The 26,805-nt window shown below is 39.5% G+C and overlaps 1 protein-coding gene across 4 annotated transcripts in view; it reads left to right on the top strand.

Annotated features, from left to right (window-relative positions):
- TXLNB (taxilin beta) overlaps positions 1 to 26,805 on the top strand; it is an 82,999-nt gene that overhangs the window by 14,311 nt on the left and 41,883 nt on the right. Inside the window, exons 2-3 of one of the 4 annotated variants that reach the window (XM_055265700.2) lie at positions 8,189 to 8,330; positions 20,818 to 21,255. In XM_055265700.2, coding sequence (XP_055121675.2) covers positions 8,189 to 8,330; positions 20,818 to 21,255 — 580 coding nt within the window. Of the gene's footprint in view, positions 1 to 8,188; positions 8,331 to 17,677; positions 17,769 to 20,817; positions 21,256 to 26,805 lie in introns of those variants that run through there. The other 3 variants (XM_055265708.2, XM_055265705.2, XM_055265710.2) reach the window with 3 other exon arrangements.

The raw sequence follows: 26,805 nt of genomic DNA, 5'->3' as shown, positions 1-26,805 counted from the left end.
AGAACAAATAGGCCTATCATGCAACTGGGAAAGGAAAGAAGAAAGAAAAGGAATTAACATTTAATATGCATCTACAAAGGCCTGTGATGTGTACTTTGTGTGTGTACACAAGATCTACTGTTTAGAAATCTTGTTGCAAGCAAGAGAAACTGATTTGGGCATATTTAAACAGAAAGAGAATTCATAGCTAGCCTACTGAATCTAAGAAACATGGAAAATCAGGTTTGAGAAATGGTAAGGAATCATATAAATCTAAGCAGAAGAGTCCTGGCTCAGAAATAACTCTGATTAACATTTGCTGCTGAAACCTCCAGTATTGGGGCTGCAGGAAATTCTCCACCCACTGGACAGTCACCACTGCCCCAGGAAATAACCTCTGCTCCCTGAATCATTGCATAACTGCCCAGATTCAAAGTTCCAGCTGGGAGTGTGATTGGACAAGGCTAGGCCATGTGCTACTCCTAGCTGTCAAATAGGGAATGGAATGTATGCCCCTCTTTACCTTTCACAGGGGTAGACAGAACCCTGCCCATCACCAAGACTTATCCTTATTCAAGGTTTGAAATAGAAAGAAGACTTGGATGCTGAGCAGTCAACACAATGGCAAGCATTCACTGTTGTTTTACTACTTTGGTTTCCTAATTTCTATATTTGTCACTTGTCCTTTATGGTAAAAATTTGCATGTTAAAATAAATATTCCTGTTTAACATGACTCATTACCTAGTGGGAAATTTACCCACCCCCTCAAAGGGAAATGACCCAACATCTCAATAATTTCTACATTCAGCTCCAAATCTAAGATCTCTGGGTGATATTCATTTCTCCTCTAGTGACCATATAAATCGATCTTCATGTAATGTAAGTATGGACTGAATTGGAAAGTAAACCACTAACGACATAGTCCATACACAATAGTGTGGTTGGAAAACAACAAAAAACTTTTAAAAGGAGTATTAGTTGGAATATATAGCAAAACAAGGAAGTGAACACAAATAAAGGCTACAGTAGTCATATCTGTAACTCTTCACAAGATATTTTATGATGTGTGCAGTATTTACAGCTTCCCTCTTCCACTACCTACTGCATCTTGCCTTTGTTTTCAGACAGCGTCTGAGCTGGTCAGGGTTTGTCTTTGGAAGTCCTACCAATATAGTGATGCAGTTGGTCTTCATTAATTTTTGCAGCCAGGCAGGCAGTTGTATCGTTTAGGTTCCATCCATACTTTTCTCTGTCCTTCTTATATAGCAATAACCACATATGCCCATGGTAGCCAGAGTCAGTGACTCCAAACAGTTTCTTAACAACCATCAGCCCTCCCACTCTGCCTATTTGCCTCTTCGTTTGATAGCATCTAGAGCTCTAAGTAGGTAGGTGTCCATTTAGTTTTCATTTTAAAAGAGCCATTGTGGCCGTGTGGAAGCATTGATCACTTGGGTTCTGAAATCTCGAATGCAGAAGAACCCAGGTGTCAATATTATCCCCCACTTCCACTCTGGGTCCCTAGACCCATGTGTTTTAATTAATCAGGAGCAAATTTGTGTTAAAACACGTCTGGATAAAAATTCAGTTTAGCAAAATTGCTTTTAAGATATTTATGCAGATAAAATGATATAATTATTTCTTAGTCTTTCATATAATGAAGCCAACATTTAATAATAAATTCAATACTGCCTTTAAAAAGCCATTTGTTTAGATATCCAAAGAATATGCAATACTATGTTGAACAAGAATAGAATAGAAGAGGAAAAAGATGAATGGGAATAATAAGGTTGTCCTGGAAATCTCTATATAGGCAAGAAAACTATAATTTGGAAAAGTATGTTACATTCTCTTATGAAAATAATTGAAAGGGCGTAAGCTCACCTGAATGTTACTATAGACAAAAACCATGATCTACTTTTCCTCAGCCAAATTTATGATTTAATTCATAAATATTTGTTGAGGCCATGCACAGTGGCTCATGCCTGTAATCCCAGCACTTTGGGAAGCTGAGGAAGGAGGATCACTTGAGGCCAGGAATTGGAGACCAGAGTGAGCAACATAGCAAGACCTTGTTCCTACAAAAAATAAAAAATTAGCCAGGGGTGGTGTCATACACCTGTAGTTCCAGCTACTCAAGAGGCTGAGGCAGGAGGATTGCTTGAGCCCACATTCAAAGCTGCGGTGAACTACGACTGTGCCAGCCTGAGCGGCAAAGTGAGACCCTATCTCTAAAAAACAAAACAAAACAAACAAAAAACCCCAATCATTTGTTGATAACTAGTAGTGTGCTCTGGGCTCTCTGTTCAACCTGTCTTGGTCAATACTTTTGTCAGTGAAGATATAGCCATAGGCTTATCAAAAGTATAGGTGGCAACAGTGTGAGATTTAAAACATCTAATAGTAGAATCATGATTCCAGAATGTCACAATAAGCTGGAATAATGATCCAAATAGAGATACCAGTTAAATCCTTAGGTTCAAAATAGCAACTACATAAGCACAGAATTGCAGAATCATGTTTTAAAACATCACAGAAAGAAACAACAACATAAAGCAAAACACAGGGGCTCGAGTTGGCTGCAAGTATGGTGAGAGTCAAGAACATGATAACCAAACAGATAATGGCTGTTGGCTGCTATAGAAGTGCAGTGCCCAGAAGTAGAGTAGGGTCCCCTGCTGCCTACCTTGGTCAGGCTACATCCCACATGCTGTGCTAGCTTCTGCATCTTTGCAACAATACAGGGATGAACTGTGGCAGGAAAATCAGGCTGAGGAAAGGTTTGGAGACTATGTCATATGAGGAACAATTGAAGAAAGTGGGAATATTTAGATCAAAGGCCCATATGGTTTTCAGACATTCGAAGGGCAGTCATGAGGAAGTGGTTTGAAATATCTGTGACTCCTGATAACAAATGCTTAGACAGGGTCTGAAAGAAAAACTATCTTCATGCCTCAACCATTTGCCATTCAAGCCCAGTTGCTGGCAGGCACATTTTGTATAGCACATCCTTTCACAGAGAATGTCAGGGGCTGTGTCTCTGGAGCGTCCCAGAAGTTTGACCCTTTCCATCTGTGAGCCTGCCCTGGAATAAACATCAAAAACATCAGAGAAAACTTTTCCTCTGTCTCTAGTACTTTCTGAAATGGCTGCAGGAGGGAGCGTTCAAAAATAGGAGCAGCTCAGTAGGACTGTTAGGAGACAGACTTTTCTCTGATCTTTGTGGAAGGAGACGCTGATGGAAACCAAATCTCATTACAACCTTAAGGACCTCATTTACTCATTCATAGTTACTGGGCACTGACTCTGGGCCAGGCACTGTATTGAGTATACTCAGATAAAATACACCATTCTTGTTTCTAAGGAACTCACGGTTTCCTGGGGATGTAGGCAAATAAATCACTTCAATGAAAATTGTTGAAATGCTACAATCAGGGCTATTTTCCTAGGTAGATCTAGTTTCCTACTTTACACAAATATTAATAAATCATTTTCATTCCTTTAAATTGTTCTATACTTAATTCCAAATATTCTGTGGATTAAAAAAATGCAAACTCATTAAGGAAGATGAATATCTTCCTAATTAATTGAGATTATTTACTATCAGAGACAGATGGAGGATCTGGATCCTTTCCCAAGACATAATGATACATGCAAAAGTCTACTTATAGTTATTATGTTAATGATTCCACAACTCTGATAGAAGTTATCACTCAGCCAACTTCCTTGGACTTACATTATACATAGTACCTAATTCTTCTATCTTCCTATAGAAATCTACAGCTACTGTCCAGGATGATCCATTCAATGTGTTTGGGATTTTTTAAATATGTGAATATCTTTCTGACTGTAACAATTTATAAACTGGTAACATTGTAAAAGATTTAGATGCCTTTTCATTGAACTGTTTTTTATAAATGAGTCTTTGTTCCATGGTCAATCCACAGATGTTATATAACTACGTGGAAGCAATTCTTAATACAAATACCAAAAAAAAATTTAAATGCATATGGTTATAATCCATAGCAATTTTTCTGGTGCCTTTCTATCTTAAAACTTGTAGGCAAATTGTCCTTAAATAGAGGATTGTAAAAGTCAATATTTTAAAATACTAGAAAGCTGTTAGATCTCATTTCCCTCCAATTTATATTTATATACACACCACATGCTCAAAAATTTCCAATCTTTCACAACACATCAATCAAGTAATAAGAAAAACTGGACTACCACTACCAAAGATGTCAAAGTTTCAATGGGAGAGTTATGAACAAGGAGAAGGCTTTTGGGGGAACAATTCTACTTAAGAGTGAGTGGAAAAGGTAATTTAAAACATTTAAGTTACGCTGAATTCATGATTATGATTTCAAATTGCTATTTAGTTATATTTCATATTGCAGGCTATCAAAATTGCCCTTCTGCAGCCTGTGGAATGTTAAGTTGACAAACGAGACAGTTATTTACCTCTTTAAAAAACAGGATTTACACACAAAAAGGCACCCACCTAAATATGTTTTATTAAAATGGAATGAGGTGGTATTTTCTCCTTTAAATTGTTTTCCTAGAGCTACCAAAAATTTGCATTTATAGAAGAGTGGACACAAATACCTCTGGGTTGATACAAACAGATATATGGAGACCAGCGGTGAGAGTTGGTTTATGACACTCATTGGACTTCACTTCTTTTTCATTTGGCTTCATTAGAGTCTGGACTCTCTTCATTGTTAGTTTCTCTGGTTTCTGCCAGAGTCTTCTTAAGTTCTTGGATAACCGTCTCTACCTGCTTTACTTTTGTTTGCCTATTCTGTTTTGTTTGCATTCATTTTTGTCTGAAGATTGGTTCTATCCTGTTGCCTGTTGCCATTTGTTTCAGCTCACATGGGCAGGCTTGGTTGATAACCTTGCTCGTCACCTCTTGAGCCCTTCTTTTACTGCTCTTTTAGTGGAAGTGACCCCCTTTTGTGCATCGTGGTAGTGATCGCCTTTTCCATTTATCTCTAAAGACATCTGTACAGGATACATTTCTTCCTATTTCTTTGCATCATTTAAAAACTGATATAATCGAATTTTGGATACTTTCCATGGCTTTTGTCTGACTTGTAGTCACAAATTATGGAGTCTTTCTACTGATATTCTCACCTTGTGTCAGAAAATGCCTTTAACTGATATATTTATAGCATTATTCATTTCTGTATTCTTTATGGATACAATCGATGAGCCAATAATGCCAAATAAATAACAAAGCTCAGCAGTAATAACTTCTTCACCTTCTTTTCAAATACTTCCTGTTATTTCTTTTCTTTTTGTTCATTGCTAGGGAATCATGGCTGTTTAATAGATTTCAGTTGACTGGAAGATTTATTATAATTCTTAATGATACAACTTTGGCTAGTGGTAGTTTCTTTTAGGTAGGTTCTTACGTCTTTTTGATAGTACTTTAGAAAGTTTTGAAAGCTTTCTTGCTTTCTAGCACAAGGCAGTTCAAGCTATCTTGCACATTTCTGGGCCAAACAAAGACTGAGATGTTTCTCTTAAGAATCCTTAGTTTCTTTTAGTTAAAAAAAAAAAAAAAAAAAAAAAAAGACCAGGAACTGGGTGATTGGCTGCAACATGGATTGACACTGTTCCTAGATTATTTCTGTATCAAAACTACAAATGTTTTCTTTTAAATTTAATATTTATGTTAATATTTCTAATTCTGTTCTAAAATTACAACATTCCTCATTAATTTGAGGAATTCTATAATTGTAGCACATTCTCTCTTATGTAAGAATACTTATATTTACTTTATATAAATGTTGAGTAATTTATAATTACTTATATTCTTCATTTGCCTGAGTGCCAAGATGCTAACACCAACATCAGTATGAACAATAAAGTACTGAGTTAAGCTTAACCTTTTCTACATAGTTACTTTTGTTTTTAGAAGGTTTTCCAGAAAGAAAATGCATTCCATTCTTTCCTGAGCCATAAACATTTCCTTGTATAGCATGCAACATTTCCTTATTCCCTCAGGAACCTAATATATCATGGAATGTTTTATTTGCATTTCATGAACCCAAGTCATTTGCCTAGTTAGTACTATGTATATGTGTACTTCCATCCAGCGCCAGACCAGTTCAAAGTGTTTCATTTTCTTGCAAGAAGATCAAGGAGAGACTTTGTAAGCAAGTAACATTACATGCAAACTCAGGCTTTTGAGGTTTAAACTGAAAGTCTCTTCTTTGACCCAAGATCCAAAATTCATATATTTTAAATATGTTATCTGATGAATTATCACTCATCAAAAACACATTTGTTAATTACCAATGACACTACTATAGAATTCTAATTTTTCAGAGGTCTTTGGATAAATCAAAATATACATTACTTTAATATTTTATGAATTCAAAACTTTCAAAAACCACTTTGGAATATCAGAAAATAAGCAGAATGTGTCAAAATAAGACAGTTTAATACAAATACTACGTACATTTACATAAGGTAATTGCATATTTCTCTGTCAATTTTTATGCAGAAATATGAATTTGTATCATTTATCCTTATACAGAAAAACCACAAAATCGCATTAATTTTCCAGTTTTATTACACAATATAAATGTAGTTACCTTTCAAAGCTTAACACGGCTTTTTTTTGTTTTTTCTCTTTTCTTTTTTTTTTTTTTTTCAAGATGTAGTTTCACTCTTGTTGCCCAAGCTGGAGTGCAATGGCACAGTCTCAGCTCACTGCAACCTCCTCCTCCCAGGTTCAAGTGGTTCTCTTGCCTCAGCCTCCCTCGTAGCTGGGATTTCAGGTGCCTGCCACCACGCCCAGCTGATTTTTTTTTTTTTTTTTTTTGTATTTTTAGTAGAGATGGGGTTTCACTATGTTGGCCAGGCTGGTCTCAAACTCCTGACCTCAGGCAATCCACCCGCCTCAGCCTCCCAAAGTGCTGGGATTACAGGTGTGAGCCACCGCACCCAGCTAACTTAACAGGTTTTTAATACAAAATCACCCAATTTTGGAAGAAATATTATAGAAAACCCACTAGATTGATTTTTGTGGTTGCTGTTTTTCAGACTCTGTCTTTCTAGATGGGTTTCGCTGTTAGGGACTGATTTAAAACAGCTACTTTTTTTTTTTTCTCCTCTCTCTCAGACCTTTACCCAGACCCAAGTTTCTAATCCCTTTGTTGGCCTTATTTTCCTCTCACTAACACAAAACTAAATTTCTCTTCTTATGCTTAAAAATCTGACTTAAAACGTATTTGTTAAAACAGCTTAATTCATATGATATTCAACTTTATATACCTACATGTATACTACCATCTTATTTTTAGCTAAATATACAAAAATTCATCTAAGCAAAATATTCAAATACATTTTTTTTTTTTTTTTTTGAGACGGAGTCTTGCTCTGTCGCCCAGGGTGGAGTGCAGTGGCACAATCTCGGCTCACTGCAAGCTCCGCCTCCCGGGTTCACGCCATTCTCCTGCCTCAGCCTCCCGAGTGGCTGGGACTACAGGCGCCCGTCATGACGCTCGGCTAATTTTTTGTATTTTTAGTAGAGACGGGGTTTCACCGTGTTAGCCAAGATGGTCTCGATCTCCTGACCTCGTGATCCACCCCCCTCGGCCTCCCAAAGTGCTGGGATTACAGGCGTGAGCCACTGCGCCCGGCCTCAAATACATTTTTTATCATATGTTTTTACCCAATAAGGCATCGTAGTTTCAATTAAGCATATATATATATATATATAGTTTGCTTCCCCCCCAAAAAACATTCATTCTTTAGATCCTAAGATCTCTGAATTTAAAATTTTGAATTCTAAGAACTTATATTATCAGCCTGTCAAGGGTTCCTTGCTTTGCTTTTTGTTTTGTTTTGTTTTGTTTTAGGGGAAGGGACAAATCTTTTTTTTATTAATACGCACAGAGTTGCTTACTAAGTACTAAATAAATACTAAAATATGTACCATGGTCGGGGGGTGGGGATTAGTTCATTATTATCTATATCAAGTTACTGTGAAAGTAAAGGTCAGACAGTGGAAGCATTGATTTCTGTGCACAGACTTGGTGGGGGCTTGTTGCCCCATTCAGTGTGGGGCACTTGAGTACAGCACTTCCTTTGGTGAGGACTCTGATGATTCCAAACCCATTATATCTTGGGTGTGCTCTTCTAACCCATGGAAGACTTAGTGATCATGTCTCAAGAGATTACTCTTTTTTCCAGACCATCTATAGAAGATTTCTTGGCAGTCCTAGAGGAAAGATATATGGACGTTTATGGGGACTTCATAGGAAGGTAGCTTTGGAACTCAGGGGACAATGGAGGTTGCAGAGGCTTACTCAGACACTCATGTCGCCAGTAGCAGGTATTATTACTTTTAATAATAGTAATATTTTCACCCCAATAAGGTCATCTAAGATGTCATCTTTTGTATTTGGTGACACTATACAGATACCCGAGAAAATTCCCCTGCAATTTTTCCTTCATATTTTTTAATGATTTTGCAACCTCTCTTGGGTATGTATGAGAAAGACAACTAGGAGTTTGTCCTTCCCACAGAGACCATGATTTCGCCTAGCCATAGTTTCTGGTATCAAGGTCCCAAGTTGAGTCTAGGAACTCTATGTTCCATAAACCCAGGGGGTCCCACATCCATTTTGTTTGAACAGTGACCCCTGGAGTTAGGTAACAAGGCATCTCAGCCAGGATCCAACTACAATTTGGGCTCCTAACTGGCACAATTCCAAATTTACACAGAATGGGGGCCCTGACACAGTTTAAAGAAGAATAGAAGAGATGTGGTGCTTCCTTTGTAATCCTTGAGCTTGAATTAAGAAACACACAAGGGAAGTTATTCTCCTTTTTTTTTTTGAGATGGAGTCTCGCTGTGTCGCCCAGGCTGGAGTGCAGTGGTGCGATCTCAGCTCACTGCAACCTCCGCCTCCCTGGTTCAAGTGATTCTCCTGCCTTAGCCTCCTGAGTAGCTGGGATTATAGCCGCGTGCCACCACGCTGGCTAATTTTTGTATTTTTAGTAGAGACAGGGTTTCACCATTTTGGTCAGGCTGGTCTCGAACCCCTGGCCTTGTGATCCACCACGTCAGCCTCCGAAAGTGCTGGGATTACAGGCGTGAGCCACCGTGCCTGGCCGAAGTTCTCTTCTAAGGACAAACCAGTCATATAAGATATATTAGGAGCAGAAAGGCTCTGAAAGCCTTTTGAAAGGCAGATAGGTTCAGGTAATGGGCTCTCTTTAAGCCTATCAATGGACAGTTAGCCTAGGTATCCCCTCACCATGAAAGGGAGGGAAAAAAGAGACTTAATTGGGAAGATAAAGAGGCAAGGTAGCAGGAGTCTAAGCATTTGCTCACTCAGTCGCAATGCTATTGACCATCTCTGCTGTTCCCAGGGTTTGTGTTGTTCTAGATCCTATCAAAGCCATACCAAATTATTACAGAGAAAAAGACCACACATAGAATTTAAAAATTAGTCCATGCTCTTTGATAAGAACTGCATTGCAAGAAGGAAGGAGTGTCCACCAGCTCAGAACTAGGTGACCACCACACACCTGTTTTCTAACACATCAAAATGACAGGCTTTCCTTTCAACACAAGTTCAACCTTAGACCCCTCCTGAGAATTGCTTTGTGATCAGCAGGGGAGGAGGGGCTTCATGACACTCATGTAAGGGAGAGAAGAACTTCTGACCCTTAGGGAGGGGAATCAAAAGAACTTATCATACTATACAGAGAAGAGAAAAATGAACCTTATAGTTAGTTAGTTAGAAAACCTCAAAAAGGCTATTTGAAAGGGATGCTTTTATCAAACCTCTGAAAGGAGTCACAGTGCTTGTATGGTAAAACATCATGGATCTATCATCTTTAGAGACTTAACTATTTGGCAAGTAGTACTAAAAGAGCCAATTTTTTTTTTCATCAAATGTCATCTACCTAAGGACAGATCAGGGTGGCTTAGACAGGACCTCTGAGTCCTGTCTAGTATCAAGGTCCTAAGTTGAGTCTATGAACACTATGTTCCACAAACTCAGAGGGTCCCACATCTATTTTGTCTGAACAGTGACCCCTGGAGTTAGGTAGCAAGGCATCTCAGCCAGGCATCTCCCCAAGTGGGGAGATGATCTGTGAGTTCCCTTCCCTAAGATTCTGCAGACCCCACGATAGCTGGCAAACCCCAGGACAAGGAGGAATGAGAAGAGGGGAGGGAGGGAAGAAACATCCCTGTCCAGGAGGTCCCAGTCCAAAACCATGGGTGGCCTGAGGACTTCAAAGTTGGGACTATTAACATTTGACATTTCAGTTAATCTGCATTATTGCCTTCTTCTTGTCATTAGTAAGGTTCATTTGGGTATCTTGTGGCCAGAGTTCTTTCAGGTGGGATATGTTTCCCAAGTTTCTTATAGGGCACATGAGCCAAAGGAAGCAGGATGCCACAAAAAGGGTGACATGAGCCCTTCGAGTTCAGCAACTTTTGTTCCCAGGGTTGTTGACTATTCACACACCAGCTGGTCTTTCCTACCCATGTGCAGCAATAAGGCGATCCATCCCCAGGAGCAGCTGGGGGCAAGCCAATGGGAACAAGCCAATGGCAACACAGATTGTCTTAGTCTGTTTGTGTTTCAATAAAGGGACACCTGAGGCTGGGTTGTTTATTTAAAAGAAGATATTTATTTGGTTCACAGTATTGCAGGCTGCACAAGACGCATGGTGCCAGCATCTCCTTCTGGGGAGGGTTTCAGGAAGTTTCCACTCATGGTGGAAGGTGACGGGGAGCAGGCATCACATGGCAAGAGGGAGGAAGAAGGAGAGAACGTGGAGGAAGGTACCAGATGCTTTTTAGCAATCAGTTCTTGTGGAAACTAATTGAGCAAGAACTTGATTCCAAGAGACTGGCACCTAGCCATTCATGAGAGATCTGCCTCCATGACCCAAAAGCCTCCACCTCCAACACTGGGGATCAAATTTCTACATGAGACTCTGAGGGGACAAATATCCAAACTATATCACATACTTTAACTGGGACCAATCACTTGACATTCACTTCCTCTTGCTGGCATGCAGGGGTTGGAACAGTGGAGTCTGCTTTAGGGGAATGTCATTGCTGCAGCCCATAGTAGCCACTAAAATCCAACTCTACCCTCAGTGGACACTCTGGATGAACAAGTCAACATGCAGTTCTATGCTTCTGAATCTCTACTACATCCAGCAATGGGATAAGGAGGAGCTCTTCAAAGATGGGGAGGTCCAATATTCCTGCAAAATAACACACCTTATTCTGATCTTCCTTGAAGAAAATATTGACACGAGCCAAATGTCCCCTGTAGAATGCATGCAGCAGTTGTATTAATTTGAATTCAACAGAGAATTGGTATAAAGGAGCCTATCCTAGAATCTGTCTGCATTATTTATAAGAAGACTTTCATGATGAAATTGTTAATATAAAAATGTAAGAGTAATAAGGCTACTTAAGAGGTGGGACTCTTTGCAAGTACAAGTGTGGCACCCAATATTTATACAAATTTCAAACTATTTTATTTATGCAAGTCCATCTACTCTTTACTAGAAATAATATTTGCTTGCCTAATTTTGCTGAAAAGTGATAAAACTAAATTTTTTTCACAGGGTGGGAATCATAGTTCACTTTTAGTGCATATTAAAGAGTTGTCACCATGGGAATTGAATATTGTAACCTGCTGTATGGTTTTGTATTTGGATTAATACAAAATAATCTGTTTGGTTACAAGCCCACGTTTCCCTCCATTTTAGAAAGACAAAGGTGATGTCTGCTGAGTAGAAGCAGTATAGAACGATGTGCCCCCGCCACCCCAAGCCAGATCTAGCCTAGGCCAAAAATATAAATACCACAACCAAGAGATGATACAATAGATTCCTGCAACTTGGTCCTACGCAGCAACAATTTGAAAATGTTATTGGTGCAGAAAATATTAATCCCCATTCACAGGCTTTATTTAAACACATAATTATTGGAATTAATTAACAAAGATTACATGTTTATATTAAACCACATTTACTGTGTTAATTTCATAACAATCATATACAATAGGTAGTCCCCCATTCTATGGAGTAGGAAATTGAAACTAAAGAAATTAAAATATAGCCCAAGTAAAAGACAGATCTGGAATTCACGTGGAAGCTATTTGATTTTAAGGCTCGTAATCTTAATTATTTAATGATTTCTGCTTCCTTTCAGCCCATGGTAGAATAGTACAGAATTTATAAACTTGTATACTTGAAAAAGATCTTAAGTGAGTCATTTAGTTTACCCCTGCCCCCTTTCCAGTCATTTCTTTATTAGTATTCCTGAAAGAAAGAACAACCAAGTCTCTACTGGATATTTCCAATGCTGATGCTTTTTATTTTGAGGGATAGGTCATTTCATTACTGGACTGCTACAATGGTTAAACACATCTTCATGGTAAAAATCAGAAAAGAAGACAATTCTGACTTCTTTCTTCTATAAAATTCACCAATAAACAAGAAGAAGAAAAAAGGCAGAAAAAGGGAAGCTCTAATGTTAGGGAAGCCAGAAGAATTGAATCCATTAACCCCAAACCACAACGGATGAGGACTAGAACACAATACATAGTGAGTGGTAAATGATTCAACAGGAAGTGTGCTTCACAGGGATGAGTTGGATGTAAGTGGGATAGGCTAGCAGTGAGAGGCAAGCTGATTTCCCTGGTGGACTGGAAACACTAAGGAATTTAAGGTTAATACTCTGCAAGTGGAGATACTATTGAAATTAGCAGTAAAGCAGGCGACTACAAATAGTAGGATGGTTTGATGGCTGTTGGGTTTGTTTGTTTGTTTTCAGAGATGGGGCCTCACTATGTTGCTCAGGCTGGATTTGAATTCCTGTGTTCAAATGATCCTCTTGCCTGCCCCTGTCTTCCAAGTAGCTGCGACTACCAGGTGCGCACCATCACACCTGGCTTGTTTGTTTGTTTCCAGTTAGGAGAAGGAACAGTTAGAACAAAGGGTCCTAAATGCCACCCTTCAAAATCAAGCCCCTTTCAGGATACCTGAGGATTGTTCTCTGAAGAAGCTTAACCAGAAAGGCTCTGAACTGAGTGATATGAGGCTCAGAGGAGGACAAGGGTGAGCAACAATGACGAAAAAGAGAAGAGGTTAAACATCTGAGTCTCCACATTAAAACCAAGTAAGCATCCAGAATAATAAATGAAAAAAAGATCTACATCAAATTTAATCATTGTGAAACTTCAGAACATCACGATAAAGATGCCAAACAGTTCCAGAGAGGAAAAAAATGGATCATATCCAAAGGATTAGGAATAAGAATGACCTTGCATTTTTAAGAAACTTTAAAAAATAAAAGACAGGGGAAAATAATATGTCTTAAGATTTTTAATAAAAATTATTTTCAACCTAAAAAGTTACATCTAGCCAAACTATCAATCAAATAAGTATAAGGGTATCAAAAAGATATTTCAGGCACACACACAGTCTCCCATAAATGCTTTCTCAGGAAGCCACTAGAGAATATGTTTTCCTAAATGAGGAATTAAACCAAGAAAGAGGAAGAATGGGAGCCAGGAAACAGGAGAGAGGTAAAGGGAATTCCCAGAATGACAGTAGGGGAAGTGCCAGGACCACAGCTGTGTAGCAGGCCTAGAAGCCACCAGCCCAGGCTGGAGGAGGGGGGTCAAGGTTCTAAGAGTGTTTGTATGTGGGGATCATATCTCCAAAAAAATACTAGAATACATAAATTATTTGACACATTTGACCTTTGGGAATATTGTATAGAAAGATTTACAGGCCTCTTACGCTGTTTGGGAAGACAGAGTATTCTCGATACTAGGCAAATGAAAAGAAAAGGAAATTATCAACTCCAGGAAAAACAGAAAGTTGCATATGAATAGAACTATAATCACAATGCTCTACCTGGTTTAACAGTAAACATTATTTCAATAAAGACAATATAAGGTATGAATTAAACATTGAGATATAATTTTATGGGTAAAATGAAGAGAGGAGAAAAAGGGGAGTGTAAATAATGAAAATCTTCATCTACCATCGTGAGAAGACAATAAATAATTTCAAAAATTGGTGAGTTGACAGATAGCAATCCAGGCATTTTATTTATAAACGATAAAGTAAATCCCCCCCAAAAAAATATCTACAACGGTTTTATGTTATTACCTCTAGAAAGCATCACAAGGTTGGAGGAAGGTGTAGGAACAAGGAGTTATTGTTTCTTGGGATAAGCTTTTTAGCATCATTTGAATTTTCAAATTATTTTCCTGTGATATTTGCGTAAACAGTTAAATGTATTTTCAAAAAATAAATGTATTCTTTACAAAAGTTCAAAGCCTTAGATGTGTAATTTGTGTTCTCTTAAGGTTGATTTTACAATAAAACACTGAGCTCTATTAATTTGCTGTCTTTATTAACCTATCCCAGTATTTTGGGCCCCTATCAGGCCACAGATAAATTCTTGGGAGTCACAGTTTTGCATGTTTGTATTCTTTTCAATTATACTTGAAAATGCATACGCCTGTTTTGGATCTGGGTAGCCACTGTGTAAGTGTTATTTTGATACCTCCACTATCATGTGTGTATCTATTCAAGTTAGGGCCAATTAGCACTACTTAATAATTGCAGGACAATGAGAAAGAATAGGAGTTTCATCTATTCAGCCTGCTATAACAAAATACCATAAACTGAGTGACTAATAAACAATGGAATTTTTTTTTTTTTTTTTTTTTTTTTTGAGACAGAGTCTTGCTCTGTCGCCCAGGCTGGAGTGCAGTGGCACAATCTTGGCTCACTGCAACCTCTGTCTCCTGGGTTCAAATGATTCTCCTGCCCCAGCCTCCCCAGTAGCTGGGATTACAAGCATGCGCCACTACATCTAGCTAATTTCTGTATTTTAGTAGAGACAGGGTTTCACCATGATGGCCAGGCTGGTCTTGAACTCCTGACCTCAAGTGATCCACCTGCCTTGGCCTCCCAACGTGCCGGGATTACAGCCGTGAGCCACCGTGCCAGGCCAACAATGGAAATTTATTTCTCATAGTTCTGTAGGCTGGAAAGTCTAAGATCAAGGTGCAGGCGAATTCTGTGTCTGGTGACTTCCTCGTACAAGGCCTTCTTCTCACTGAAACCTCACACAGCAGAGGGGTAAGGGGTTTCTTTCAGATCTTTTTTATAAGAACAGTAATCCCATTCATAAAAGGTCTACCCTCATAATCTAATCACTTCCCAAAGGCCCCGCCTCCTCATACCCTCACCTTGGGGTTTATGATTTCAACACGTGAATTTTGGGGGGACACAAACATTCAGACCATAGCAAGCAGTAAATGATGCAGCCGTATCAAATGAAGTCCCCATGAAATCATAGCAGGCCATATGAATAAAAACTATGTAATAATTTGAATGAATCAAGTGTTGAGGAAATTCCCAAACCACATTGTAGTAGAGTACCAGAAACTCAAAAAACCCAGCAGTCAATATAGTATTCATGTTGCAAGTAGCAATTTAAGTTCAGCAAAACAGTATCTGTCACATAAAAGTAGTGTTATTAATTTGAGTCACATTTATTGATTTTGTAGGCTTTAAAATATATACATTTTAAAATTTATATAACTAATGTAAGCATAAGGAGTTTATCGTATTTTCATTTTAGTACATGTAGGTTCAAATAATAATACAATTCTTCAAATAATTTCCACATTATTTAAGTTATTCTGTTAAGTGAATCTATACATTATTTAAATTTGAAAAGCACTGACTTGTTTATATTTACTAAGAGATCTGATCAGGTCAGTTTGCTACGGTCCAGGATGGAATGCCACCCAATCTGTGGCACTCACCAAGTATTCATTAATTTAGAAGAAAGTACTTTTCTCTTTCATCAATTTTAATTCACCAACTTAATTATCAAATAATATAGTAAACAGCTTCATTGTCTTCAACACTGGAATTTCTTTATCCCGACTTCTGCTTGTTGGGTGCACTCATCTATATATAACTTATGCCTCCCCTAAACTCAGAGAATAAGTAGGACAAAACTGGGGGTGGGATGTTTTCATTTCCTTTTGTTGCCATAACACCTTATCACAAATTTAGCAGCTTAAAAACAACATAAGTTTGCTATTTTATATTTCTGGAGGTCAGAAATCCAAAACGAATTTCTTGGATCTAAAATCAGTGTCGCAGGATTGCATCCCTCTGGAGGCTCTAGAGTAGAATCTGTTTCCTTGCCTTTCCCAGCTTCTAGAAGCTTCCTGACCTATGCTGAGGTCATCAAATCTCCTTTTCTGCCTCCAACCGTACTGCCTTCCTCCCTCATTTATAAAGACCCTTATGAGGCTGAGTGCAATGGCTCACGCTTATAATCCCAGCACTTTGGGAGGCCAAGGTGGGTGGATCATGAGGTCAGGAGTTCGAGACCAGCCTAGCCAACACATTGAAACCTGGTCTCTACTAAATATACAAAAACTAGCTGGATGTGGTGGCAGGCGCCTGTAATCCCAGCTACTCGGGAGGCTGAGGGAGGAGAATTGCATGAACCCGGGAGGTTGCAGTGAGCTGAGATTGCACCACTGCACTTCAGCCTGAGTGACAGAGCGAGACTCTGTCTCAATAAATAAATAAATAAATACCCTTATGATTACATTGAGCCCACTCAGATAGTTCAAGATAACCTCCCTACCTCAGGATCCTTACTCACATCTGTAAAGTCTCTTTTATCATGTAATGAAACATATTCACAGGTTCCAGGGAGTAGGACATGGAGATCTTTTGGGTGGCATTATTCTGCCTCCCACAAGGAATGCCACTATGCCTAGCCTGTCCCCAGAGCAGAAACTGATGGAGGAATCTGCTTTGGAAGTATGGGAACACAAGCTCCAGAAAGAAAAATAAAAGGCGAATGGATGTAAATTAATAGAGAGGCATTTTATGGTGAATCAGAAAAAAATTTCTTTTTCTGAGGAGGATCAAGGAGCACGTTGAGGATTTACAAAGTGTGGGAAAGCTACCAACTAAGGAAGAAAAAGCAGACTGCTTCCCTGAGGGTTTGTTTGAGATGGGAACAGTTACCTGGGAAAGACTGTGCTCCAAGGTCACACCAATTACCACGTGCATGAAGTATACTCAGTTCAGCTCCAAAATCGCCATCTACATGTTTATTTCAAACTTTTCAAACAAACCAAACAATGACATCAGAATTAAAATGGTTCCACCACCTCCCTGTTCTTATGCCATTGTTTTTCTTTTTCCATGATTCCTATAAGAAACCTGACACTAATTAAGCTAGCGCAAGAAGAAGATGAATCATCCACCACACTGGAGATAAACCAAGAAGTAAGAAAAACTGATCTCTACCCAAAAAGGACAACAATGGTGAAAGACTGCATTTGCAAAGGGGGTGATACACTCAGAGTTTAAATTTCCGAAAGGACAAACAAAACATGGAGAGTCTGATGAGATCTTCCAGCTGCTTCTCTCTGCTAAAATATTTCCCCTGGCGACAGCTAGGGAAGCTTGGGTGTATTTTCCCCTTGCTGTGTCATACGATGTTCCTTTCCCTACCCCCACCTCCTCCAGACTGCTGCCTCCATCAGTGCCTGTGGCATGTGTGTGTGTGTGCGCGCGTGTGTGTATGTGTGTGTGTGTATTGGGTTTCTCTCTCTCTTGTAAGAACACAGCCAGCCCGCCCTCTCCTGCTGTTGCTGCAGCTCTGACTTGCTTTTTCCTGCCTCTTTCCTCTCCTCTCTCTTCTTGCTTAGCTTCTTGCCTTCTGGTAAGTATGACAAACACTCCCCCAAGTCCTGTGAGAAGATGTAGGGTGCGGTTTGCGGTGTTCGAAACTTGCAACTTTGAGATTGCCGGTGAACTGTTGGAGAACTTTTCATTGTTGTATTTATAAATAAAATGTGTTGCTTAGGGAGGGATGTGTCTGTGATAGTCATCTGGAATAGCCAACACAAGTGAAAAGTTCTCTCCCTAGGGAGGGGAAAATAAGGCAATAAAGTTTATATAAGATAAAAGTTAGAAATAATTTCTTTGCCACATAATATAAAATGGATGATTGAAAAGTAACAAAGTTCTCTGACTTTGTTTTTTTCCTTCTTGTTAACTTGTCTTGAGGCTACTTTTAGGAATTTAATTGTCCTGGGCTTTATAATGACTGTTCTGTTTTAAAGTAAATGTGGAATAGGAGTTTAAGGAATAGCTATGGAATTAAGAATTTAAAAAATCAATGATTGTGGCATCTCATAAGGAATAAATCAAATACAAACAGCCACTTGCATTTAGACTAACCGAAGTAAAACTCCTATGGACAGCTTATCTTAAATTAATTATTTTGAAGTTCATTTTACTTGAGATTTTATTTCATCCTAAAATAGTCTCCCCGACTTTAAAAACCCACGTATGGATTTAAGCCAGTAAATGTTTACTGTTTTCAATTTGACTGAAAAAGTATTCTCTTGATTTTCAAGGATGAAGTGCTAAATGGCATGACTCATTTTAGAATAGCTTAAAATAACTTCTGGATGGACAGCAGGTGCTGTGTGTCTTTCTCCGTGTTCAGGGGAGGCCTAAGTTATATATAGATGGGTGCAATCAACAAGTGAGGTCAGGATAAAGAAATCCCAGTGATGAAAATAATGAAACTGCTGCATTATTTGATAATCAAGTTGGTGAATTCAAATCAGTGAAAGAAATAAAGTACTTCCTCTAAGTTATGAGCGTTTGGTGAGCATCACAAGTCGGTGGCAATGTCTGTGTGTTGAATTTTCTGTTCTTGTTGGTGTCCGAGCATTCGATTGACATCTACTGCCCTGAGAACAGGAAAAGGAAGCTGTGCAGTTGTAGAACAGTATGATTTTGTTTTCACTTTCATGTTACCACAACAGCAAAACCTGCGAATTATGAGGATCTTGCCGTATTTTTATGCTGCTATTTAGCAGCATCACTGTTAAATATTATTTACAAATAAAATACACCGTAACTTACAGGCCTAAACCAAATCTATTGCAACCCTTGAAGTGGTAATAGTCAGAAACCCTGGAATCTCTGACTCAGTTCCATCTCTCACCCTTTCCTAAGCGCCCTTATTATTGCTGAATTATTTCTTGAGTTGGTCTCCTCCTTGTTTATGAAACATTGCTACTTCTTAAAAATCATTGTTTTTCTAGAGCTTCCTGACTTAGAAGAGAAAGTTGTAATCTGTTTTTCTCTTTTAAAAAATTGGTTTATATATTGGAATAAAAGAGTATTATAGAAATTTAAGGAATTGTTGTTATAAGCATCATCATGCTTTTGTTTTGCTTTGTTTTGTTTTTTGAGACGAAGTCTTGCTCTGTCACCCAGGCTGGAGTGCAGTGGCGCAATCTTGGCTCACTACAACCTCCGCCTCCCAAGTTCAAGCAATTCTCATACCTCAGCCTCCCAAGTAGCTGGGACTACCGGTGCCCGCCACCACACCCAGCTAATTTTTGTATTTTTAGTAGAGACAGGGTTTCACCATGTTGGCCAGGCTGGTCTCCTGGCCTCAAGTGATCCACCCGCCTCGGCTTCCTAAAGTGCTGGAATTACAGACATGAGCCACAGCACCTGGCCCGTGTTTCCATACTACTTGGTTTATTTATTTATACCTTCCCTCATTCCCTGTCTTAATCTAAAAATGATGCCAGTTTAAGCCTCAAAAAAAGCATTCGTGTTGCTTATCTGAAAGAGAAAATGCCAGAAAAGTGAGAAATGTCTCCTCTATCTGGTGTAATAATGAATTTACATCAAAATATTCATACTAAGCAAAATATTGATTTATGGATCAAATAGAGCTTACAGATGTTATTGTTATGAGTCATTCAAATAAATTCAATGGCTCTTCTATTAAATATTTTAACTGAAAGAAAACTAATGCCACTTTAGATTTAAACATTTTAAATATATACAGTCATGTACCCCCAGTGATTGTTAATCTACATAGAATTATACAGGAAAATGATAACACAAACTGACGAGTGTAAGCAAAATGACAAATACGGCCACAAAAAAAAAGCATGAATTACTTTCTTAATGTGAATAATAAGGAATACTACTGAAAATTGAAGATCAAAAGCAAAAATATGCCAGTAGCGTGACTTGATTTGGAAAAACAACTTTCCACTGTCCCTACTTTAATAATTGTAATGTAGCAGGACAAGCCACAGACAAAACCCTTCAGACACCAAGTTAAAGAAGGAAGCGGTTTAATTGGCCGGGAGCGTCAGCAAGACTCATGTGTCAAGAGTCGAGCTTCCCGAGTGAGCAATTCTTATCCCTTTTAAGGGCTCACAACTCTAAGGGGGTGCACGTGAGAGGGTCGTGACTGATTGAGCAAGAAGCGGGTATGTGACTGGGGGCTGCATGCACTGGTAATTAGATCGGAACAAAACAGGATAGGGATTTTCACCGTGCTTTTCTATACAATGTCTGTAATCTATAGATAACATAACCAAATTAATCTATAGGTTATAATTATCTAATAATCTATAGATAACATAATTAGGTCAGGGGTCGATCTTTAACTACCAGGCCCAGGGCGTGGCATCAGGCTATCTGCCTGTGGATTTCATTTCTGCCTTTTAGTTTTTACTTCTTTGGAGGCAGAAATTGGGCATAAGACGATATGAGGGGTGGTCTCCTCCCTTAGTAACATCAATGGTTTGTGAAAGGACATTCACTCTATGTTAGAGACCATAATTAGTTGGTATTCACTTGGGGGATATCCTTACCATTGAAACGTAGCATTGATATGTAGCAACTAGGTTAGCTATATAAAGCCTAACTGTGCTTACCACTAGATACTACTCCCAAGATGGAGGCTAATCACTCTGAACAGCTCTCAGCGGAAAGACAGTCAACACCTCCAGGTGACAGTTCATCATTACCCAGTCACAATGACCTGGAGAAGGAAGATGGCCAGGATTCTTCAACCCCAGTCCAGCCACCAGAGAAAGAGGCAAGTGTGCACCCCGATATCTCTGAAGAGCTGAATCGACAGCTGGAAGACATCATTAACACTTATGGGTCTGCTGCCAGCACAGCAGGGAAAGAGGGCTCCGCCAGGGCCAGTGAGCAGCCTGAGAATGCAGAATCACCTGACAACGAGGATGGGAACTGTGAGGAAACAACTGAAGAGGCTGGAAGAGAACCCGTTGCTTCTGGAGAGCCATCCACTGTGAAGGAGCCCATCAGCAATAAAGAGCAAAAATTGGAAAAGAAAATCCTAAAAGGATTAGGCAAGTAGTTATGTTCAAATATGTGACTTTTCTGTATGGTATTCCTAAAAAAAGGGGCACTTCTTCCAACCTTCACTAAAAGCCACATCTAATATTTGGATGACTGTAGTAGCCTCCTGTATTTTCCCTTGCTGTATTTGTCCCCAGCCCTTACCCCTCAATGGAGCTCAGATGAACTTTTCAGTGTGTTACCCATTGACCCTTTGTTCCATGGCCTCCTACTGCTCCAAAATCTTTAACATGTTCTCTAAGATCCTAATGATCTAACTCCAACCAGTCCCAGTTTTATCTCAGATTACTCTACCCTACAACATCACCTTCCTGAACACTCTGTCTCTATTACCACTGCCACCGCTACTGCCTAATAGCTAGTCATTCTGATCTTGTCTTTCAGGCCTTTGAACATGCTATGCTCCATCGCCCACAAAGCCTGTGTACATCCTAGTTTCTTTACCTAGAAATCTGTACCTATCTTCAAGTGCCCAATGAGTGTTTATTAATGCCTAGTCTTTGTAAGGCACTGTGCTAGGTGCACAAAGATAAATAAGTCATGGTCTTTTGGTCAAGGAGCTGTAAGTATAGAGAAACAGAAGACATGTAAATTAATTATGTAGAAGAAGTGCAAAAACGGGAAAAGGAAAATTTTTTAGAACATGGGAGATTGGTAACACCAACGATGGCTGTGAGAAAAGGGTGAGAATGTTAATTTTTTTAACTATGAGTGAAAGCATGTTACTGTACATAGGAAAGTCCCTCTGCTTGCTATTCCTGGTGCAAACACTCACTACGAATACCCCCTCCTATGTGATACTTTCCCTGACATGCCCAGGTAGAGTTAGCATCACCTTCCTTAGTTTTCCATTACATTTTCTGCAGCAATCGTTTGTTTATATACCCATCTCCCATGCTAGATGGAGAATCTATCAAGGGCAGAGACCACATCTTATTTGTTTCTGGAAGACTGTGTGGTAGAGTAAAAGATCATGAGCATTGGAGTCAGAACTGGGTTCAAACTCCAGTAACCAGATTATCTGTAAATCCAAAAATATCCCTATACTGGAGTAGAATATTTTTCTGCAGTGAGCAGGTATATACAAACCTACCCACAAAGACCAAGGGACCTGAAGGCCAAAAACAGAGGCTGACAAATCCACTTTCTCAGAAAGAAATATTTAATAGGGGCTTACAAACAGTAGTGCTGTTTTGGGCAGCAGTGAGACAGTGAATCCCTGCACCCACTCTCCAGTAAGTGTCCTTTACCTAGCAAGCTTTTAGGTAAAGTCATGTGCAGCTGGTCACATCTCAGACTTTCTTGCCAAAAGTCATGACCACTGGGAACGTTAGATAAGCATCTTTCTGAGGGATTGTCTATGTGACAAGCATTGTTTAAAGACCTTGCTGCAGAACAGCGGTCAACCTTTTTGGCACCAGGGAAGACAGTTTTTCCATGGACTGGGGAGGGGTAGTTTCGGGATGATTCAAGTGCATTACATTTATTGTGCACTTTATTTCTATTATTATTACATTGTAATATATAATGAAATGATTATACAACTCACCGTAATGTAGAATCAGTGGGAGCCCTGAGCTTGTTTTCCTGCAACTAGACGGTCCCATCTGGGGGTGATAGGAGACAGTGACAGATCATCAGGCATTAGATTCTCACAGGGAGCATGCAACCTACATCCCTTGCATGTGCAGTTCACAATAGGGTTCGTGCTCCTATGAGAATCTAATGCCACCGCTGATCTGACAGGAGGTGGAGCTCAGGTGGTAATGTGAGTGATGGGGAGCAGCTGCAAATACAGATGAAGTTTTGCTCTGTCGCCTGCCACTCATCTCCTGCTGTGCAGCCCAGTTCCTAACAGGCCACGGACTGGTACCAGTCCGTGGCCTGGGGGTTGGACATATCTGCTGCAGAACACCTTGGTATGGAGGAGTCAAACATTGGTCATCGTGGCAGGTTTGCTTTAAGACGGCATCACTCTTGCCATGCAACGGGCTGTTTTCCTACAGATATAGCTATGATGCTAAAACCCATTGCTACAGTGCTTTCAAGAAGGGCCAAATGATACATTCAGATAGCATACTTGATGCAACTAGTATAAAATTAAAAGAACCCAGGTAATAACTTTTAAGTATCTTCAAGTTCCAAAGTGCAGGGTTGGAATCACTCTAGTGTCTTGGAACATGGAAAAACATAATAAAATTGCTCTGTGTTACAGAGCAATTTTTTCTTCTCTGACCAAACATCTCAAATGTGTCCCTTTGCAAAGTTGGTCATTATTCAAGTTTCTGTAAGAAAATATACAATATCTCATTCCAGAGGTAAGCAACTTCAAGTGTTCCTAACCAGAAAAGTTATTTTTCAATCACCCTAAAACTTTTACATAGGAATTGGTGTGTGTGTGTGTGTGTGTGTGTGTGTGTGTGTGTTGTGTGTGTGTTGAGGGGAAAGATATGAAGAAAGTAGGGATAAAGTTAAAATAACCAATTTGGGTTTCTACTTTCTTCCACGAGTTATTTTGTAATCTGCATGAACCTTACAATTACCAAATAATCAGGATGATGTTTTAAAAAATTCCAACTCCCTAATTCTGCTGCTATTTACAAATTACCAAATTCCACCTGACTGTGTTTGACCAAAATCAATGCTTGTGGATTAGAGTATCTAGGTGTGTCCACTTTAATTGAGTGTGTGTGGGCTCATGACCTTTCTGTGCCTTCCCACTCACCATCATTAGCATAGTATTGTAAACACTGTGCTATTTAACAGCTACATTATGCATGAAAACAACATTTTTAGGCTAACCGCAACTTGTAACCACCATTTTAAACTTTCAGTTGTTTGCAAGTAGCTTTGGCAGCCTTCTTAGCTACTTTTCAGTTAAGTGGTACTGTGCCATTGTCTAGACTAATGGTTTTCCAACTTAACTGTTTATTAGAATCAATTGCAAAATTTGTGAAAAATGCTGCTCCTGAGCCCCCACACACAGATATTTGGAGTTTGTAGGCCTGGAGTGAACCTGATCTTGTCTCTCAGTTCTTTGAACATGCTATACTCTATCTCCCACAAGGCCTGTGCACATTCTAGTTTCTTTGCCTAGAAATTTCTACCTATCCTCAAATCCCCAATGAGTACTTATTTATTTATTTTTATTTATTTACTTTTTTTCTTTGAGACAGAGTCTCACTCTGTTGCCAGGCTGGAGTGCAGTGGCGCAATTTCGGCTCACTACAACCTCCGACTCCCTAGTTCAAGCGATTCTCCTGCCTCAGCCTCTCGAGTAGCTGGGATTACAGGCATGAGCCACCATGCCCAGCTAATTTTGGTATTTTTAGTAGAGACGGGATTTCACTGGGTTGGCCAGGATGGTCTTGATCTCCTGACCTCGTGATCCACCTGCCTCGGGCTCCCAAAGTACTGGGATTACAGGCGTGAGCCACCGCGCCTGGCCCACAATGAGTATTTATTAATGCCTAGTCTTTATGACGCACTGTGCTACATGCACAAAGATAAATAAGTCATGGCCTTTAGTCAAGGATCTCTAGGTAGAGAGGAAAAAGAAGACACATAAGCTAATTGTCATATAGTATAAGTGCAAGACCAGGAACAGGAAAATTTTTAGGAGAGCATGGGAGATGTTCACCCTGGGTAATTTTGACACAAACAGATTGTGGAAGCAATGGTTCTGATTCTTCAGAAAGTGTTTTCTCCACTTTTGGAGAAAATATAAACATCTGGCTGTGGTCTCCTTTTATAACCTATTTGGACCTCTTAGAGAATTTTAATAAGTCATTCAACCCATATCTGAAGACATATTCTTAGATTTTGCTTATGTACTTGATCAAAGATGTCTTTAATCATTGCATTTATTAGATGCTATTTGCTTTATTGGTACATTTGAGATGCTAAAATGTTTTGACTCTCTACTACAACATTTTCCAAAGTGTGTCTACTTTGGGATGCTTGAGATTTCACAAAGTTAAACAGTTTCTTTACTGCCAGAATTCTCTGACCTTTACTGTATACACAATGAAGATCTAAAATAGTGATGAGCATAGTTTCCATCATTTCCAAAACTTATTGACTGATTGGATCAATGAGAGACTTTTTTTTTTTTTTTTTGAGACGGAGTTTCGCTCTTGTTGCCCAGGCTGGAGTGCAATGGTGCGATCTCAGCTCACAGCAACCTCCACCCTCCGGGTTCAAGCAATTCTCCTGCCTCAGCCTCCCAAGTAGCTGGGATTACAGGCATGTGCCACTACTCCCGGCTAATTTTGTATTTTTAATAGAGACAGGATTTCTCCATGTTGGTCAGGCTGGTCTCGAACTCCCGACCTCAGGTGATCTGCCTGCCTCGGCCTCCCAAAGTGCTGGGATTACAGGCATGAAACACCGTGCCTGGCCAAGAGCCTTTTTTTTTTTTTTTTTTTTTTTTTTACAGAACACCTTGAATATTTGGGAAATGTCTCTACAACCTAAGCACCCAGGACTTATTTTTCCTTTTGAGGCTGCACATTCTCCTACAATAAACACAGTACTTACTGGAGCAGTTGGGGGAATATTTAAAAATCTCTCTTGTGGGTAAAGTCACTTTCCCCTTGGCATCTGAAATAAAAGAAATGAAAACGGATTTCCCATTATGCAGCACCATGCCACGTTCACATCTGAAGTATCCCCTTTGTTCTCCTACTCGCATCCTCCAGGCTCAGAGGTATCTCTCATTTATCACTTCTTTGACATTATGTGGGCTGGGAGAAAAACAAAGCTCATTCACAGGGCTATTCTGAGCTCAGAATCCATCTAGGCAACCTACTAATTTTATAGACAGGGAAATTGAAGCCTAGGGAGTTTCAGAGTCCGCCAAAAAATGTTACTCATCTAGTTGATGTGATTGCGAGATTAGTCATAAAGCAAGGGATGGACCTTGTGTCACTGACATCGCAGGACCAAAGTGGTACAGAAGCAAGCATCATATTGGTTAAGGAGCATTTATTGCAGCTCAGTTAATGAATTTTGTCTTTCTAGTTACAAGTGAGCTTCAGTGGTACCTTCTGGGAGGCTCCTGACTAGGATATCAGTATTCTGAAATGTCTTCAGACATCCATTTACATAGTCTTCCTTTATTTTTTGAGACGAAGTCTCACTCTGTCGCCCAGGCTGGAGTACAGTGGTGCGATCTCAGCTCACTGCAACCTCCACCTCCCAGGTTCAAGCGATTCTCCTGCCTCAGTCTCCCATGTAGCTAGGATTACAGCCACGTGCCACCATGCATGGCTAATTTTTATATTTTTAGTAGAGACGGGGTTTCACTATGTTGGCCAGACTCGTCTCAAACTCCTGACCTCAAGTGATCTGCCCACCTCACCCTCCCAAAGTGCTGGGATTGCAGACGTGAGCCACTGTGCCCGGCCCCTAGTCTTCCTTTGAACCATCCAGTCACTCTCCCAGATAGTTTGTTTCATAGGTTTTAGCTGGATTTCTAGTTTCTCTGAGAGAGTAATAACCTGCTGCTTTGATATTTTCTGAAGGAGATGGTATTTTCT

Source organism: Symphalangus syndactylus, chromosome 2 (assembly GCF_028878055.3).
Source record: "Symphalangus syndactylus isolate Jambi chromosome 2, NHGRI_mSymSyn1-v2.1_pri, whole genome shotgun sequence".
Classification (NCBI taxonomy): domain Eukaryota; kingdom Metazoa; phylum Chordata; class Mammalia; order Primates; family Hylobatidae; genus Symphalangus; species Symphalangus syndactylus.
The sequence above is the reverse complement of the archived record's forward strand: the minus strand, read 5'-3'. Positions and strand labels throughout refer to the sequence as shown.